The sequence below is a fragment of the Limanda limanda genome, chromosome 5, assembly GCF_963576545.1.
Source record: "Limanda limanda chromosome 5, fLimLim1.1, whole genome shotgun sequence".
NCBI lineage: Eukaryota > Metazoa > Chordata > Actinopteri > Pleuronectiformes > Pleuronectidae > Limanda > Limanda limanda.
The window spans coordinates 25871101-25889154 of NC_083640.1; the positions used below are offsets into that span (position 1 = coordinate 25871101).

The window sequence follows — 18054 nt, forward strand, 5'->3', positions numbered from 1 at the left end:
TGCGACTTGACGTGTGTGTTTGCTTGCACCCAAGTTCAAGTTTGCATGTGTGCACGTGGGTGTGCATAAGTGGGTGCACGCGGGTCTCTCCTCCATCCAGACTGTATTGCAATAGGGTTTACCTCTGCCCCTCTCCTCCACACACTCATCACTCACTCCACAGCAACTCATCCCTCTCCTCCCGCCTCTCCTTTGAACCTACGCTCAACACAAAACAAATGCCTGCAGTGACAGTGCTGGGTGGCATGGCTCAAATATGATCCTGCATCTGAGAAATCATGGTTTTGGAAATGCTTTTTGGAAAATACAGCTATAACTGTTGGATTGTAGATGTTGTCTTTTAAATATGTATGAAACCTTGAAGCAACAGAATCATAATGTCCTCTGTTTTGTTACAATTTTCTGTAGAAATATGTCTCTTAAATTTCTGTATACTCCGATTCAAAATCTGATCTGGAAAATCCACCAAAATGTTTGTTTTGGATTAATGTTGATTTGTACAGAAAGTGAAGGGACAAGCTATAGTTTATGAAATTATTTTCTAAGCTTAACCTTAGCATTCTCATAATACAACTGTTATTGATGGCTGTATTAAAATGCATATCTGCTTGGGTTGGTGGTAGAGCTCAAACAATAAGTTGATTGACTGAAATACATTTTTAATTGTGAATTATTTGTTTTAGTCAACCAAAAATGCTAAATAATCCCTGCTCGAGTTTAGACTGTTGATCAAACAAAACAAGCAATTTGAAGACATCATGTGGAGCTCTGGGAAACTAAGGAAGTTAACTTTCACTATTCTCTGATGTTTAACCGAGTAATGATTAATCCAATTTCAATCATTATTTGTGTTATTATCTCTAAAGACATTTACTTTCCTGCTCTTAAGTGTTAAAACAGATACTAAGATACAAACTCTCTGCTGGTTTGGTTGTTTATTCCTGTATTTTTACTACTGGAGAGAATATTGTCGTATTTCGTATAAATATATACACATTGCTTCTGCAAGAAACCAAGCTGAGCACTGTGCAAAAATGGGCATTACACATGGCTCAAAATGGCAACATTAAAAATGGAGGGACGTTTGACGTCAGCATCAGTACCGCATGGATGATGGATACGTTAATGTTTCCTGTTTAAATGTTTTACATATACAAACTAAATTTTAAAAAAAGCACTCTATGGCTCTAGATTTCATTACATATTAAGTAGCAGAGCATTGACGATATTTTGTCTCATTTTCTCTACACTTCCATTAACACTGAGGACTGAAAGCTTGTCAGGATCCCGCCGATTTTTCTGGAAGGTGTTGTGACAAGTGGTGTGGTGGTGGTAGTGGGCTTCCCACTGTTTTGTTCTAATAAGCAAGGAGCGGGACCTGGGTTGTTGTGACATCCTGTCAGCCTGTGGGCTGGACTGGCGCTCAGTGAGCACCACAGTAGGATGGACTCCCTATGATTGTGCACTGACCTTTGCATCATGGGGAAGATGACAGGTAATTTAGAGGCCTCAGGGACTGAGGAACCATACATTTGCTGTCCCCAGACCACCCACAGCACCAGCCACATTCACCTTGAAATGGAGGCAGTATATTCATGAACACTGCATGTGCAGACACACATACGCACAAACACAAACACACAAAGACAGAGAATTTACTCACACACTGTAAACCGAGGCACAGATGCATATGTAGACATGCAGGAAGCATTACACATTTATTTTGCACAAACAAACACACACAAACACCACACACACACAATGCAAGATCTGCCATGACACCCGCCCCAACACCCCCATCATCACACACTCTAATCACCTGCATCATCACAACCCATCCTCAAACAACCAAAACACAGGAGGTGGCAAACTAGTAAGGCAGAGGAGGGAAAAGATGATTTAGAGTGATAATTGCATAATCACCAGTTGTGATAATTGTAATTGATGACTGCATAATTGCTAATTGCGCTCTGGATGGGAACCTCTCTTTTCCGTTGTCTCTCTGTTTCTCTCTGTATGTCACTCAGTAGCCCTTCACTCCGCTTCCTCTTCCTCATTCTGGATTGTTCTCTTCTCCTTAATTTATCTCTCTCACCTCAACACATGGTAGCTTGTTTTCACACCCACTGACACACACACACAGGCAGATGCACACACAGAGACTCACTAGCGGCTACTGTATTCTCAAAGGCTTATCAGTAAGTATTTCCCAGCAGCCTTGTCCCAGAGGCTGTGCTCTGCCCACTCTGTTGCGGCATGAAGAGTTATGGAGGAGCGTTAACAGGTTTCCTTTGTCTTTCTCGTGCTACTCTGCCCCGGGCTTTACTTCTGCTTGTAAAATCAACCTGCGGCCAAGCCCATTCCCTCGGCAGCCATATCCTTTATCACAAAACGGGTGAAAACAAAGAATGCGCTGGCAGCCAGAGCCGGGGCCGGAGCCATATCTCGCAGCCAAAAGACGAGCAGAGATTTAGCAGTTGTGGTTCTTCCTCCAGCCGTACCTCTCTGTACAACAGTCCTATCCGCTCCTGTCTTTTCAGTGTGAGACATGTGCTGGGCTGGAGGTGGATTAGCATGGAGATGAAGATCACTCCCTGATCAGCCCATATTATGCACGACACCTCAGTGCTTTGACGATAGCAAGGGTGGGTTATGAGGGGGGGGGGATCTATACGCATAGCGGCCGCTAACATGAGAAGGCATCAGGCAGCCGTGTGATTGATGTCCCAGCCAGCGTCTGTAGGCAGGTTAATGGTGTGATTGTGGAGGTAATCTCCGTGTTCTCTCGTTAAAGGATGATGGAGGGCCAGGAGACCCCGGGTGTCTCTGGGATGTGGAGCCCAAGCTGTTGCCTTCACAGGATCCCAGCCTTTTTTTACATATGCAGTTGGTATCCCACGTTTGATGTATGCGCTTCAGAGGGAGCCGGGCCAGCCGAGCACGCTGTCAGGGAAGAGCTGATGACTGTAGCGGGTGGGTTCAGCCCCACCCCCGCTGTGGTGGCCATGTAGTTCAGGTGTAAACCTCATGTTGGTAATAGTTTGTCTCGGTGACACAAAATGCCATCGGAGGTTGGGTTGTTGTCCCGTGGAGCAGCAGAGGGTTTGGCTGGAAACGAGCACCGGGCCACCACATCACAGTGAAAAGGAAGCACACATAAAAACAGTGGGTACGAAACAAACCTGAGCTGAACCAACACCAGTTGTTGATGTTCTCATAACCCACACATAGAGCTGTTTATGGGGCCAGCGTGCTTCACACATTTTCACTCTTTGTGGACCAACATGGCAACATTAACGTCACGTGCTGGAAGGAGGGGGGGAGGCGAGTGGGCGTGTGGGTGGTTGGAGGTTGGCGGGCTTGGAGTGGGGGGGTTTAAATTGGGGTATATATGAGTGAAACAACAGCATAGTGTAGCAGGGAGCTGGCTGAGAGCTGCAGACTATTGCATCTGTATTGATTGGGCTCCAGCCTTTTTCCATTTTCCATGAACTCCTCTGAGCTGCTCCGAGTGGGAGTGATGGGGGGGATTTGCTTGATCTTTATGATATTTCTTTAAACATGATGGTGTCGTTATGCTTCCCCCGGGGAAGACGCCAGCCAGCCATTTCCAGTAAATCAAAGGCTCTCTGTCCCTCGCTGTTTTTCCACACACCTTATTTATAACCCCACTGAACAGCCCCAACACACCACCACCTCCACAACCACCACCACCCATTCACATAAGTGTTTTCTGCCTTTGCAAAATGAATGTTTTTCAAGTGTAGTCCTACCGTTGAGGAGCAGCCGCACCACGCACTCGACCCTCCGCGGTGGAGTAAATGGAGCCGGGCCGACAGAGGCTGTAATCAACAATGACAGAAATGACATAGACAATAGATGACAATAATTTGAATTCCGTCTGCTTTCGGACTGGGAAGGGAGCATTTGAGCCTGATCTGATTTACTGTTGCGGGGCCGAGGATGTCCTCTGACTATACAAACAGGCCCAAGGTCTTAGCAGGAGCCGGGCGCAGGATAACCCACATACCCACTAGTGCAGGTGCCCTCTCCATGGGGCCAGGTGGTGGCTAATTCGCTTTCTTTGTCCCTCCTAATGAATCGTTAATTGGTTTGCATCACCCACTGAGCTGAGGATAGCAGGTGCCGCGTGCTGCTGGTGATGGAGGCCACTGTCGCTGGCGAGCCTCCCCTTCGCACGCCGGTACCTACATGTAACGGGCAGAATGTCAGGACGCCACATGCAGCAGCTTGGCGCTTAAACGGGAAGGTTACCGTCATAGTTTACGTCCTGTTTCCGTAGTGGTCAGTGTCGATATAAAGACACAGCCATCGCATTGGGTGGTCTGTGCACGAGCAAGCATACTGTATGTCTCTGTTACACAAACTGAAGATATAGCACAAGGCATGCAGGAGTGTTTGTTTCAATTACTGGCCGGATGCTGTGAGGTTGACCTTTGCTCTTGTTACTATTGATTCAGCGTTTGCTATTTAAGATTTTAAGACTTTTCTACTCTGTTTTAAAGTGTCAATTTAATAACTGATGTTAAAGATATGATCTGCATTGTGAGTTATGAAAAATGGCAGAGTTATATTTGTCAATGTTTACCTTAACGGTGTCTCCTCCCTCTGCAGGTGGTTGCTCTGAACAAGCGCAGTAAAGAAGCAGAGTCTGCGTTCCTTGGAATCTACAAACAGCTTATCGAGGCCCCAGGTGAGTCTCCCACTAAGACCAGACATGTGCATCTCCACAAACAACAATAGCAGCAGCATGAAGACCCCCCATCACACACATTATTTGTATATTTGTATATATGAAGCAACACACACAAGTAAGCTCCTCACCATAGATGGATATGGTGCAACAGCACATGCATAAGATACATAAAACCCTATACCCTGTGGCTCTTATCTATTTTTCAAAGTACGTGCTCTCAGAGTGGTTTCCAAAACTCTGCGTGAGGCCACTTCAAAACCCAGCACTGGTCCTTGAGTGTAGCCTGGCTGAGGAGTGAACATATCCTTGAGGAGCACTGCTGTTGATTGTGGAGGGCCAATTAAAATCCCAACTGAAGTCTGGCTTCGTGTGGAACGCAGGCCTGATGAGGCCAACGGGGGAAGAAGGGAGAGGGAGGGGGCAAAGACGGCAAGTTCGAGCGGCGGGAAGACATATTGTGTGTTTATTCAGTTGTTATTTCAGTGCCAGGGCAGATGTACTGTATTGCTCTTTGTTGCGGGAGACGGCAGCAAAACGCAGCCCAATCTCAGTGGAGATCAGAGAAACACTTGTGGCAGGAGGAGAGAATGCTGTTTACAGATTCAATGAATACAAGATAAAAGTCCGCATCAGAGAAACAGCGACGGCAGCAACTGACTTTTAAAGGTCTCCATTTTTCCTTGAAGTCCCCGGCTTGATATTGCACCCCCACACATGCACACAGATATAGAGACGCACACACTTTGAATGGAGTTATTTCCGTGATAAAAAATGCCCGTCTTTGAAGATGTTTTCACTTAGATTTTCTGACCTATACCTTTCATATCAAGACTTTTAATTCAAGCCCCAGAGCCTCTTGTGGGAAATATTTTGTCAGGAACCCATCTCAAGTAGAAGATTGAGTCAACTAAAAGTTGTTATGTTAAAGAACAAAGACCTAATAAAAAGAAAGGCCGAAGTCACCAATTAGCAACTCTTAAGAGAGAAAAAACTGCCTTAGCTTTTCTTCTCAATGTGCTTGATATTTTCCTCCTACCTGTTTCATACAGTGAATATGAATTCATACAGTCTAAGTGTGTGTTCAATGTATTGAGTAAACAGGAGTCGACCTTCCTGTGTCAGGTTACATCAGGTGATGTAGCAATGCCTGCCTGCTACCTTCATTTGACCCTAACTTTACAAAGGGAGTCTGTTTCACTGTATCATACAAAGTGAAGCTGATTGCTATGAAACAGTTCTTCTTCAATGCTTCAGAAATTAAGTCTAATACTTGGTTACTTTCATAAAGTAAAAAAAAACTTTTATTGTTAGAAAAATCTAATGAAAAAAGTTACATTATTAATAACTAAACAAAAGAGGTACTAACATTAACTATAGGTACTTGTAGGTGGCTGTTTTAAGACATGCACTTAAGTCCGAGCATGAAAAGGCAAATTTGAGTCAGTTGCTCCAGAATTTTTCTGGAACTTTTCCTGACAGTCCCTACGTATAATGTCGGGAAAATGTCAGTGTGAGACCATAACAAAATACAGAAGGTAAATGTACAGCGAGCAAGTGGCCGTGTTGATGACGCTTCTAACAAATGACAAAATTAAAGAAAACAAATAAAACAAATACATCAGGGTGAAAAAGAGGGGCCTTACAATAGAGGTTGCCAAAGAAGGTGTCAAATTGGAAAGAGTTGGAAAGAGCTGTTGGTGATTATGAGCCGACGTCGGTGTTATTGTGCTATAAACAAAAAACATGTTACTTCTGCATCGGAATTTATACGTCTTATCCCGCCCCCTGCATGATCTACCAAACCTCTCATCTGACTTTGATGATCTCCTGCTGCTTTCTTCAAATGTGGAATTCCGGAAAATGTCTGGACACAATGTTCTATTCTATTCTACTCAATGTACATTTCTCTTGAGTTCATTGTGTTTTTTCATCTTCCTGTTTTGATGTGTTTACTGGCCATCAACAACAAGTTTAGCCACGCCCTCTGCAGGCAGCCCTCCAGATTCTGGAGTCCAGAGCATGTGTCACACAGTGCAGTGTTACCAGCTCTCTAACCCCCTCTAAACAAAATCAGCTGGTTTCTATATATATATAAGATTAATATTTGATTAATTAATTTTGATAATGTCACAACATCTGGATTAGACAGTGTATTTTTCCTCTTTCTGTCTGAGGCCAGCTGCCTCTTTACATCTCTAGCTGCTGCTCCAGGCCAACGGTCTGTAGGGCAAAGTGGGCAACTGCCCAGGAAAACCCCAAGAACAAAAACAAATTAACTGACAAAAAAAAGTTAATGTTGTTACAGGATTGGAGTATCAGCAGGTTTCTGGGCCTTTGGGCAAACACTCAAGTTGCTTCTGTGTGCTCTGGATTTAATGGGAACATGTAATCAAGAGAGTGGTAAGTGGGGACCCAAGAGCAACAGGTTAATCTGGGTAAGCAGTCTCTTCACTGAACAAGAGACTCTTCTAAACGCCCCTATGTATTGGAGCATACCTGGGCTCAGTAACTGAGCTGGTCCAGGCTGCTGGTGGAAGTGTAATTCTGTCGGGAATGTTTTCTTGACATACTTAATTAACACCAATCAATCACGGTTTGAAGGCCACAGTAATCTTGCTGACCATGTCCATCCCTTTATAGCCACAGTTTACCAACTTCTAATCGCTGCTTGCAGCAGGATAATGCTCCATGTCACAAAGTAAAAGAGTTGTCTCAAAATGGCTGTGACCGAGACATCCACCGCTGAACAGGGACGACTGACAGAAGTTAGCGAGCTAGTCACAGAAAAGTTGTCTTCTAGCAGTGGCTGGGCAGTGGACAGGCATGTATGGAGTTTTGACGAGAGGGCTGATGGGAGGAGTTAGGATGTGTGGGTTGCTCTTTCTCAAAGTCTAGCCTGCTCTTGCTAGCTTTTCCGCGATTACCAACCTTAGCTTTAAATAATTTCGTATTAATTCACTAGTCAGCAGTTTTTTCCAGCCAGGTCACCTTAACAAGACTCAAATCTAACACAGTAACCATTGTAAAAGACAAGTATAAACTCTAGACTCACACCATCTTTGCCAGACATCTTTCCCCACTTATCTGCCCGCGGCCGACCAGGAGTCGGAGCAATGAGAGGATTTGTTTGTCAGGCCCTTGCTGAATCTGCCATCTGTGAGGTAGGGCCTACAGTATCCTGTGCCTGTTTGTCACTGTACATCTTGCTGCTAGTGTCCAAGGTCACAACTCCCCCCCCACTCTCCCGCCTGCCCACCCCTTGCTAGAATGGATGACTCCAGGTACGCCGGAGGACAGTCATTTGGCTGTGGCCCCACTTCATTTCTCTCTGCCCCTCAAACACAACAGTGAGCTCTCCCACCGTTCCCCCAACAAACGCTACAGCTCATGTATTTTTAATCTTTTGACAGATGCAATTATTCTTTACACGCCGTGCTCGTTAATCTTAATGCAGTTATTACTATTCATTGCAGGAAGTTTTTCCTTTCTATTATTTCATTTGAAAGTGCCTCTGTGTGAGTGAGTGTGCGTGTGTCTGTGTGTGTGTGTCTGTGTGTGTGTGCGTGTGTGTGTGTGCTCATTTGTGTGGCGACACTAAGGCTGTTGGTCCAATCAGAGCAGGCCAACGACAGAGTTAATGAATGCAAGAGGTGAAGCAGAAGAGGTGGGGGGGGGGGGGGGGACACACGGCGGCAGCTCGATATGTGACCTGTTGTATCTGGCTATCATTAACATCTGGTCACATATCAGTTATCCACTTTGCTCTGCCTACTATTGAATAGGAATAACATGTCCGTTAGATTTGAGAGATTCTGGTATGATAACGTTAGGCCTCAGATCATGCTCCTGCTCGATGGCAACTTGCACGCAACAGTAAACTCAGAGCAGAAATAACTTCTTGATGCGAGTGATTGAAGTGTTTTTTCTCCTTCTCTTCTTTTTCCCTTTCATGAGGCCCCTAAGCCAACATGTCAATCCACCAGAGTGTTTCATTAGCGTTCTTTATTTTGATTTACCGGTGACACCTCCCCATGCTGTGTACTGTAACTCCTACCCAGTCTGAATCTTGAAAGAGGTCTGTTAACAGTATTTCCCTAACAATGTTTATATCACCTCCGCACGGTTTTGATCAGTGCAGATAAACACGTCCTGATCACTGAATGCTGAAAAACAGTGGCAGCCTCTGCCCGAATTCATCGGTTTTCCCAGAGATGCACCTAACTTCCCCCCTTGTCTTTTTTCCTCTCCTTCTTGCTGCCTTCTCGTTCCCGCTCTTCTCTGCTGGAGTGTGTGAGAGGGCGTGCGAGCGAGCGATGGTGGCGTTTGAACGCCTGCGTTTGTTGCCACCTCTGTGAGAGCAGTGAGGCCCTGTCGCCAGGGGCGTAGCCCTGAGACGGATGCTCCAGGTGTTTGCTCTTCCTCGCCTCCTCTCAGTACACACACTCCTCCCTCAGGATCCACCTCGCTCCCTCTCTCCTTTAGAACACACTCCCTTTTATCTGAGCGTGGAGCTCACTGAGAGTTTGTGAAGATTCTGATCTGAATACACCTCTCAGTGCGTGTGTGTATGAGTGTGCGCGACAGGCCTAAGGCATGTCTGAGGTGTGAGCCTGTGTGTGTGTTAGCAGGAAATATTATGACAACAGTGCTTGCTTGTGGTGACCGCTGGTACTGCAGAGCCGAGGACAATTACGTGCAGCTTTTTGTGACATTAAGTCACGTGTCTTCTTGTGTCATGAGATGGTTGTAAGTGCCTCACATATTCACATCAGATGTTTCCCTCGGCTATAAGATTATCTGAACAGGACACTCTGACCTTAGTAATTCAGAGTCATTCAGATGCATAAAGAATAGCTGTCCTTCTTCAACCCTCCATATACATAAGCAAGCTCCATCGAGAGAGAGAGAGAGGCCTGCAAGGCACAGCGGGCTGGCTTTATTGTAATTGTGCAGCTAAGTACCTTCAGTCAGGATGAGAGCAGAGGAGGAGTGTTGTGTGCATTTGTGGCAGTCTGTCGGAAAATAAGGGCGTATAAAATGTGATGGAAAATGAAAGCTCTCTGGGCGGGACGAGATTATGCACAAGTGATTAATAAGAGCAGTAATAAACAAAGGCCCAGGAGATGTTTGAGGTGCTTAATAATGCATTATGTTCATAAAAGAGCCGGGCCTCTCCAACTGATCCCCGTGGAGTAGGAGACCCCAGAGGGACCATGGGAGAGTGTGCTCTTAAAAGACAGAAGCTGTGTGCGTGTGTGGAGGAATGTGTGGGTGTGTGTGTGTGTGTGTGTGTGTGTGTGTGTGTGTGTGTGTGTGTGTGTGAACCATGGGATTTAAAACTAAAGACAATAGACTGGTATTTTCTGATGATGTTAATTGATAGTGATTTGTCTTACATGTGTTAAATGTAAGAATGGCAGACTGGTTGTTTTATTTTTGTATAATTTCAGGTGTAGTTTTGTTTGAATGTCTTCGTCACTACTTTGTTTGCGCCAGAATCTCATGTTAATTTTAAATACTATCTCTCTGCGGCTCCACTCTTTGTTCCGCGCTTTAAAAACGACTCGGTATTGATGTCATTCCTCCTCCGTCCTTCAGTCTGTCACACAAAGACATGCAACAGCAATGAAAAAGAACAGGTTAAGAAGTTTGTTTTGTTCGCACACAAAAGCCGCTGCCTCCCCCAATCATTTCTTTTTCTCGTCATTCCACCCATCGTTTTTATTTTAGTATCTTCTCACTCCATCTGCCACATCAAAGCAAAGTGAGACTTGAGTTTGCTACCTGAATATCAAATGCGCGTTGGTTTAAAATGCACCACAAACAGAAAAGTCATGTTTATGAATTTGTTGCAAGCAGTCTCTCTGTGTTTTTTTTTTTTTCTAAACTAATCCTTGACTGGTGGAAGAAAAGAGGCAGAAATTTATCCTACAAACCTTATATCACTTACATTGTCTGTGAAGGTGAAAGTAAAGTGTTCTCTCAACCTAGTTTTGGTCCTTGACAACAATATTACAGCAGTGTTACTGTTTGTTGCAGCAGCGGAGGAGCATGTTTATGGACCTTGAAGTCCACTCAGAGGAAAAAAAAACAAGACTGTTTTGAATGAAAAGAAAAAAACCTTGGAGCACAGCCTTGTAAATTAATTTGTTCGTGTTGTATGATGGGAACACAGCTGGCCTCATTAACATGCGCACAACAAATAATTATAGCTTTTTTTTCTCTCTTCAGCCAGCCAATGCTTGGCTAATGGGCTTGCTGGGTTAATTATGTCAGAGCGTAATTACACAGGGCCCAGGGAGACATAATGGTGCACCCTGCTGCGCCCACACCGCCTAATGATGGTGTATCGCTGACAGGGCCAAGACGGACCGCCCCGACACACCTGCTTGTCTTGGCGTGCGGTACCCTGGTCCACCTTTACCCACCTAGACACACATCCTGAACCTGTGCACCGTCCTCCACTGTGTAACCCGCGGTCCCCCGAGCCGACCCAGGCTTCTGACAGGCTTTGGCTCAGGCTCACCCAGACAGAGTTACTGCCTGGCGCTCTCAGATGTGCAACATCAGAGAAACAGCAACGCAGTGACCACAAGGAAGCAGCTACAGGGTGGCAGCCTCATTATCCCTTAGCCAAAGTGATGAAACTCAATATCAATGTGGCTGAGACTCTGTGAAAACAATTAAAGGCCATGGTTAACTTTTATTAGTTATTTGCAAGGGAGGGTTCATCACGAGCTGGATCTTATTTTTTTGCAGTTTTGCAGAGAGCGCTTTTCCAAACATCTCCTCCACTTTAACTTCTTCCAGTTTCCATGTATACAGTCTGTGATCAGTCCATTTACTTATAGATCACAATCGATATTAGGTATACAAGACACATCATCTTATGTCTTTTAAATATACTTTTTTTTAAACAAAAGGAGGAGGAAATTAAAGGATCGTGAATATAAAATATCAAAATTACAACAAACTAAAGACAGAATTGTTTTCATTTATATATTTCAATAAGAGTTCTGCACTTATAAAATATGTTTTCCATTTTTAAAAATACAGTATAATCTAGTCTCCTCCAATGATGAATTGCACTATAATTTCAAAGTCTTTTGTGACCCTGGAACATGGTGACATTGCTAAAAACACTTTCAATGTCACCATGGACCAAGCAACACAAACAGACACTCACCCAGGTTGTAAAAAAACCCTGGTTAGTCAAACCTGGAAGAGAAAACAAAAGTGAAGAGTGAAAGTAGTCCCTATCCTGTGTCAGTCGTAAACATCCAGCACAGTTTTCAAAGTCCCTGCTTCTGTCCTGTTTTTCTGTGCAATGTGGAATTATAATAAAGACATTGAAGATATTCTGATATGCTTTTTACTGTCGCTTCCACATACATTTGTTGTAAAATGGAAATAAACAGCCTGTTTTCAACCTGTAAAATTTGACTTTGTTGTAGTGATTGTCACACCTTCCCAGACATCAGTACTTTGGCAATGTGGTCTTATGATGGCACAAAATATGGTAATGGTCAAAATAAAAATAGGACTCAGGTTGTAATAAAGCTGAATTATTCTTTAATGGCAAACAGCTTCTTATTGCGAGTGAACAGATACGTTCATGTTTTCCCATTGAGAGCAGGGCCCCGGTTTCGCCCCATCTGATGATGATGTATTAAATGTCCTGTGATTTATTAGCTTAAACGAGCTGCTGTTGCCCAATCAGTTATCATGACCTCAGAGCAGGCATCCAATCATCCGTAATTAAGATAAGGGATGAATTAAAAACTGAAGCGTTTATTTGCACCAGGAGTGATGTGACTCACTCGACGTACATAATGCCTCGTCAGCCGTGTTATACTTCTTGATTAACAGGAGTGTGAGCGGTCGGGTCGGAGTTGAATTCCTCGTCCATTCCAGGTTTTTTATCTGGAGGATGCTGCATCAGTGCTGCACTAAAAAGAAGACTAGGTGCTCCTTATTAGCTTCATCAATTAGCTCTATTTTCCAAAGTTATCCACAGTCTTTGTGGACTCTCTGTCAGTAACAGTAGATCCCCGGCCCTTGGAGAGCATCCCTGCTGCTCTACTTTGATGGGGGTTAAATTTGTGTACTGTCTTACGTTATATCCCTTCACTTTAAATTTGACTTGACTTTCCTCCCCTGCCACTGATTGATAATCCTGCCTTGTCCATGCGTGAGATATCCCTTACTATAATCTCTGTCCTTTGATCATTAAAAGTTGAAAGGATATATGGGAAAGAGGCTGATAAAGTGATTTCTGTGACAGTGGGTCGATGGAATAGCAGTGCTTTAAGTCATCCTGTTTGTCTTAGAAGAGCTGTGCTCTTAATAGTGATGTCCCTTGTGACTGATGCAATATCTCTGCAGTTGGTGTAACAATGAATGCCGACAATGCTCGACTGTAAACGGGCCTGGGAAAAATAGCTCAATCAATTAAATGGCCCAAAATGTTTTGTCTGATGAAAATGCAGATATGGCGAGCTGCAATGCACGGCCAGGATTTCAACAAATTGCACTTTGCAGAAGTTTCGGCTCTCTGATGAGCGTTTATTTTTGTGGCCTGTCGCCTCCGAGTTTGCATTCTCTCAGTGACATCTGGCAAAGTATAAACGTCTGTGGCTCCAACTTCTTATGAAAAGCCACTTCAGTCAGTGCCCATACTGAAGAAGGGATCCAATTGGGTTCCACACAGAAGTCTAAGATGAGTGGATGAAAGCTGTGGGAGAAAAGTTTGTGCAGCAAAGCAGCGATTTTCCTCCTCTTTAAGAGTTTTGAAGGGCTGCGTGTGTGTGTGTTAGTGAGTGTGTGTGTGCGCGTGTGGCTCTACATCTTGCCTCCCCCCTTGTCAAGGAGCTCCCCTGAGCTTCCCTCTCTGTGCTTTGGCACTAGAAGTCACCTCCTTTGGTGTTCAGCAGGCAGGTACACAACAGGAGCAGCTCTCTCTCTCTGAGCTGTTGAACTTTTCGGGAGGGGAAGAAAGGGATGGGGAAGATTAAAAACAGCCCTGTGATGTGGAGTGCCGAGCTGCCTCCTGAGAATTCCTGGCATAATAATTTAAATGATCAAATGATACAGAGGAGACTTGTTAGCTGAGAAACAGCCTCCTAGTTGGCCCCATGGGCCCAGTGCTGCCGCGCATGCATTGCAAAACAGCTCCTCTGTTGTGTTAAAGAATCCCGCTTTTTTTTTTTTTTTTTTTTGCTCCCTTTTCAGGAGCAGACTTTTTCTACACTTTGCCTAGGTGTATACTCGGGACTCAAGACTGTGTCACATATTCACGGAAGTCCTTTTGTCTTCGTTCTCATTCACCAGCATGTGAGCAGACTCATTAGATTATATTTCTGAACATGTGAAGGGTCGAAACAGAACTTGTGTCATTGAGTCCAGCCTGTGAAATTTTCAAAGGCGCCTGACTGTGGAAAGTCTAAGAGTCACTCTTTGGAAACAAGTCTCAGCGGAATAGTCTGCCTCTGCTGAAGCTGCGATGCAGAAAACTCTGTAAAGTGCTTTACAGGCAGCGCACACAGTAAAACAGTTATTTTGCTTTTTTTTAAAAGTAGGAGTGTCTGGATATCATGTGGATCTTAGTAGTTTTTTCCCCTCAGAGATTTGTTTTTGTCTGTTTTCACAGATCCAGCTCCTGTGCTGGAGGCCTCACACACCCTGGAGGAAAGGCTGCAGCATCTTCAGAGCGTGGCCCCGGACAGTGAGGCCCTGGTACGAGAGATCAGCGGGCACTGGAAGAAACACTTGGAGTGCCTTGAAAAGACAGGTCAGGTCAAAACTGTACACAAAGAAGAGCAATACACGCTTATGTTTTTCTAATGCAGACCTGAAGTTGCTGCTACTCTATATGTCTGAAAGTGCTGGGTAGTTAATATGAATATACCTGTGTAGAAAAAAGTCACCTTATGATATATAAATGGATTATTTCTACTGCTGTCTAGTGCAGAGGTCATTAATAGGTGGTCTGTGTTCACGCTGTCCTACCCAGACCCGCATCTATAACAGATAAATCTTTGATCGATAAATTTCTATTTTAACTGCAGCAGTGCCTTTATGGCTCTGGTTTAAGGTCCCAGGAAACTCGCAGGCCAATTGCATCTCTTATAAGTCATCCCATGTGATGCCACACAGCCAATCGAATCTGCACATTTTTAAAAGCATTCTGGAGCCAGAGCCGGTGGACAGATCTGAACTAGAGAAGTCAGTCAGAGAAAAGTAAATACTAAAGTTTAAATTTGTATTTATTTATTATTTTAAACTTAAACACTTAATTTTAAGATGCACTGATTCCAAAAAGTTTCATGTTATGCATCACATTTTTTACTTGACACCACAATAGAGCATTTATTTTTCATTCAAGCACTTCAATGTGAAAACTGACAGTAAACATAAAATATTATACTTTCTTAGATTTGACAGTCAGGTGTTGACGACACACAGACGATACATTTCAATATGTATTGCACTGAATCATAGCGCTTTTCAGACATTATGTAGTTCTGGACCTTTGCTGGAGGACCTTTCTCCATCTCTGAACTTTAATTGAACACCTCTGCTCTAGTGGTTAAGCTCATACAAGCCTTTTCCTGCCACGCAGAGCCCTCAGAGGATGATCCTGTAGTGGCAGGGGCAGCAGTGGCTGGAGAGGCCCCAGAATCCAGCTCTCCAGCCTCCCTGATGACCCCCAACAGCACCCCAGTGCCCGGGGCCCCAGGATCCCCACAGCCCACCCACCGGCACCCAGCTGAGGACCGAGGGTGAGAACTATAGCCAACGTTAGGTTTATGTTCAGTAAAGAGATGAGTAATCCTCCTTAAACACCTGTGCTACACAGTTTCTTATTTCTATTAGACATGAAAGATTATCAAGTATTCAACCTTAATATCCTAAATCATTTTTCCAATACATAGTTGTTTGTATACTAATGCTAATTTAAGCAGCAATATTGATATTTTTTCATATTAATATAAAACACGTGGCACCTATTGCACTTCTGTCCGTCTTGGGAGAGGGATCTCTCACATGTTGTCATTTTTTGGACCGCAGTGAGAACTTCACAAGAGCAAGTGGTTAATAGAGGTCGTGACCCCGAAAGGCCCCAACACACAATCAACATTTTGCTTATTTTATTGTGTGAACTTTGCCTCACATGTTATTTCTGGGCGGGAGGAGGTTTGGATTGACGGATGTTTTAATTTCTGTGCTCAAGACATGAATCTGCATATTGTATTATTAAAGGTGTGGCCATGATGTAGTGTGGGGAACTGACTGGGTTTCTTTCTCAGGGAGGAGGAGGAGGAGAAGAGGGCTGACGTTAGTTCGGCTGACAGACTGTCAGAGGCGGACGAGAACATCAAGGTTCTGCATTCATGTGAGTGGTTAAAACACCGGCACATACCGTCGCTGTTTCATTTAATTCCAACCTATTAAAGAGCCAGCATGTGTATAATTGCAGTGTGGTGCCCTCTGCTGAAAACCCTGCTGCTTTGTCGACATAAATATAAGAGCCAACACTAATTGGTTGAATTCAGAAATGTATCTTAAAGGTCAAAGTTCATGTGTGTGTTTTTCTTTTAAAGTTAATATTCCCCTTGTTTGTGTCTCACCAGCTTTGAACACGGCACAGACAGAGCTGCTGGACCTGCGGTGTAAATACAATGAGGAGATGACAAAGAAGTAAGACCGAACTTCAGATTTTACATTTTACATTTATTTGACCCCACATTTCTGTTAAATTATACTTCTATAGTTTCATACCCCTTGAAGAGTACTTTTTATTCAGTGGTGGTCCAAGTACCCAAACATTTTACTAAAGTAAAAGTAGAAATAAATTGACAAATGTAACCAAATATAAGTACCACATTCACTTTTCTACTTGAGTAAATGTAAGGAATTACAAGTATGAAAAGTGCTTATTAAAGTATTATTGAGTGTAGCCTATTCTCTAATGTAAGGGTCTACCACATCAGTCTCGACGGTGATGTATCTGCTGCTGCAGGTGCTCCCTCTCCACTCTGACTTACTTACTTTTAAATATATAAAAAAACTGTGTGAACATGTAACACAATGCATTGTGAAAATGTTATGGAGAAGAAAGTACAGATATTGGCTGATATGTGTAGTGGAGTAAAAGTGAGTACCTGAAAATAAATCTTCTCAAGTTAAGTACAGATACGAAAACATTTACTATCAGTAAAGAAGTAAATGTAACAACTGCCTTTATTATACCCCTGTTAAGGTACTTTTTATACGCCTTCTATATTTTTAAACTTGTAAACCCCCTAGTTTTGTGTAGTTGAGCACTTGAAATGGACATTCTAGCTCTTCAGGTGCTGAAGCCGCTCAGTATTATTTTTCCCGCATAAACTAATGTCCAGTGTAGAGCAGAGGAATGCCATTGTAAAGGCAGCTAGTGCGAGTGACTCAGCCACTAATGCAGGTCGATGAGAGAGGTCTGTGTTTGCCTTCACCGGCAGCTGGGCCTTGACAACCCTCAAGAAGAATTGCTCCATTTAAAGATTGCTTCAGAAAACACTCTACCTTGTCCTGGTCTTTGAGCGCAATGTATCCACCGCACGCCTGAAATGAATCTGAGCTGGTATGAAGGATGTCGATAGACATTCAAAGCAAACACTCCTTTGTTTGGGTTGTGCTCCGGAGCACAGTCAGCCGCCGCTAATGGCTTTTCCTCCCAGGCTTAATCCATGGCACAATTGAACTGATGTTTTTGGACCCACTGCCATCCATTTTGTTGGGTTGGACAGCTTTTTAGTTCGGTCCCACCTCTCGCGTGCGGCAGCAGCTTTTGAAAGACCATCCCTGCTTTGTGGTGTGTCACATAGTGTGTGCGTGTGTGTGTGTGCCATCCTGATCACATTCCTCTGGACTGACAGTAGCACCTCTGACTCCAGAGCTCCAGCTGTCCCCGACCCTGAGCCTCTGAACACCGGGCTCCCCTCTATTACTCTCACTGACTGTTTCCTCGGTGTTGATAAGAAAGACTATTTGTCTGCTTCGGCTTGAGCAGCTGAGCAGGTAATCAATACAAAACATTTTCCGTCCTGCACAAGTTCATTAAACGTGGAGCTGACACCTGTTAGTGTTCGCTGTCAGCGGGGCGCCGTATATCCTGGCCTTATTGATAGGACCGGGGCACGAGCGAGACCCTCTGAAACCAGGGTCTGACGCACAACACCGCTGAGTCGCACTGATCCCACGGTTCACTGTATGAATATTGGGGGGCTCTACTTTGAGCTCTAGAGTACTAAACCATCCTGTTTTGAGTCGGATGTGAGACGGTAAGGTGTAAACAT

General features: G+C 44.1%; 1 protein-coding gene across 2 annotated transcripts in view; it reads left to right on the forward strand.

Annotated features, from left to right (window-relative positions):
* The window catches only part of cux2b (cut-like homeobox 2b), an 86847-nt gene that overhangs the window by 53356 nt on the left and 15437 nt on the right, over window positions 1–18054 (forward strand). For both annotated transcript variants that reach the window (XM_061071217.1, XM_061071218.1), the window contains exons 4-8: window positions 4636–4714; window positions 14367–14507; window positions 15339–15498; window positions 16027–16112; window positions 16351–16417. In XM_061071217.1, coding sequence (XP_060927200.1) covers window positions 4636–4714; window positions 14367–14507; window positions 15339–15498; window positions 16027–16112; window positions 16351–16417 — 533 coding nt within the window. The remainder of the gene's footprint in view (window positions 1–4635; window positions 4715–14366; window positions 14508–15338; window positions 15499–16026; window positions 16113–16350; window positions 16418–18054) is intronic.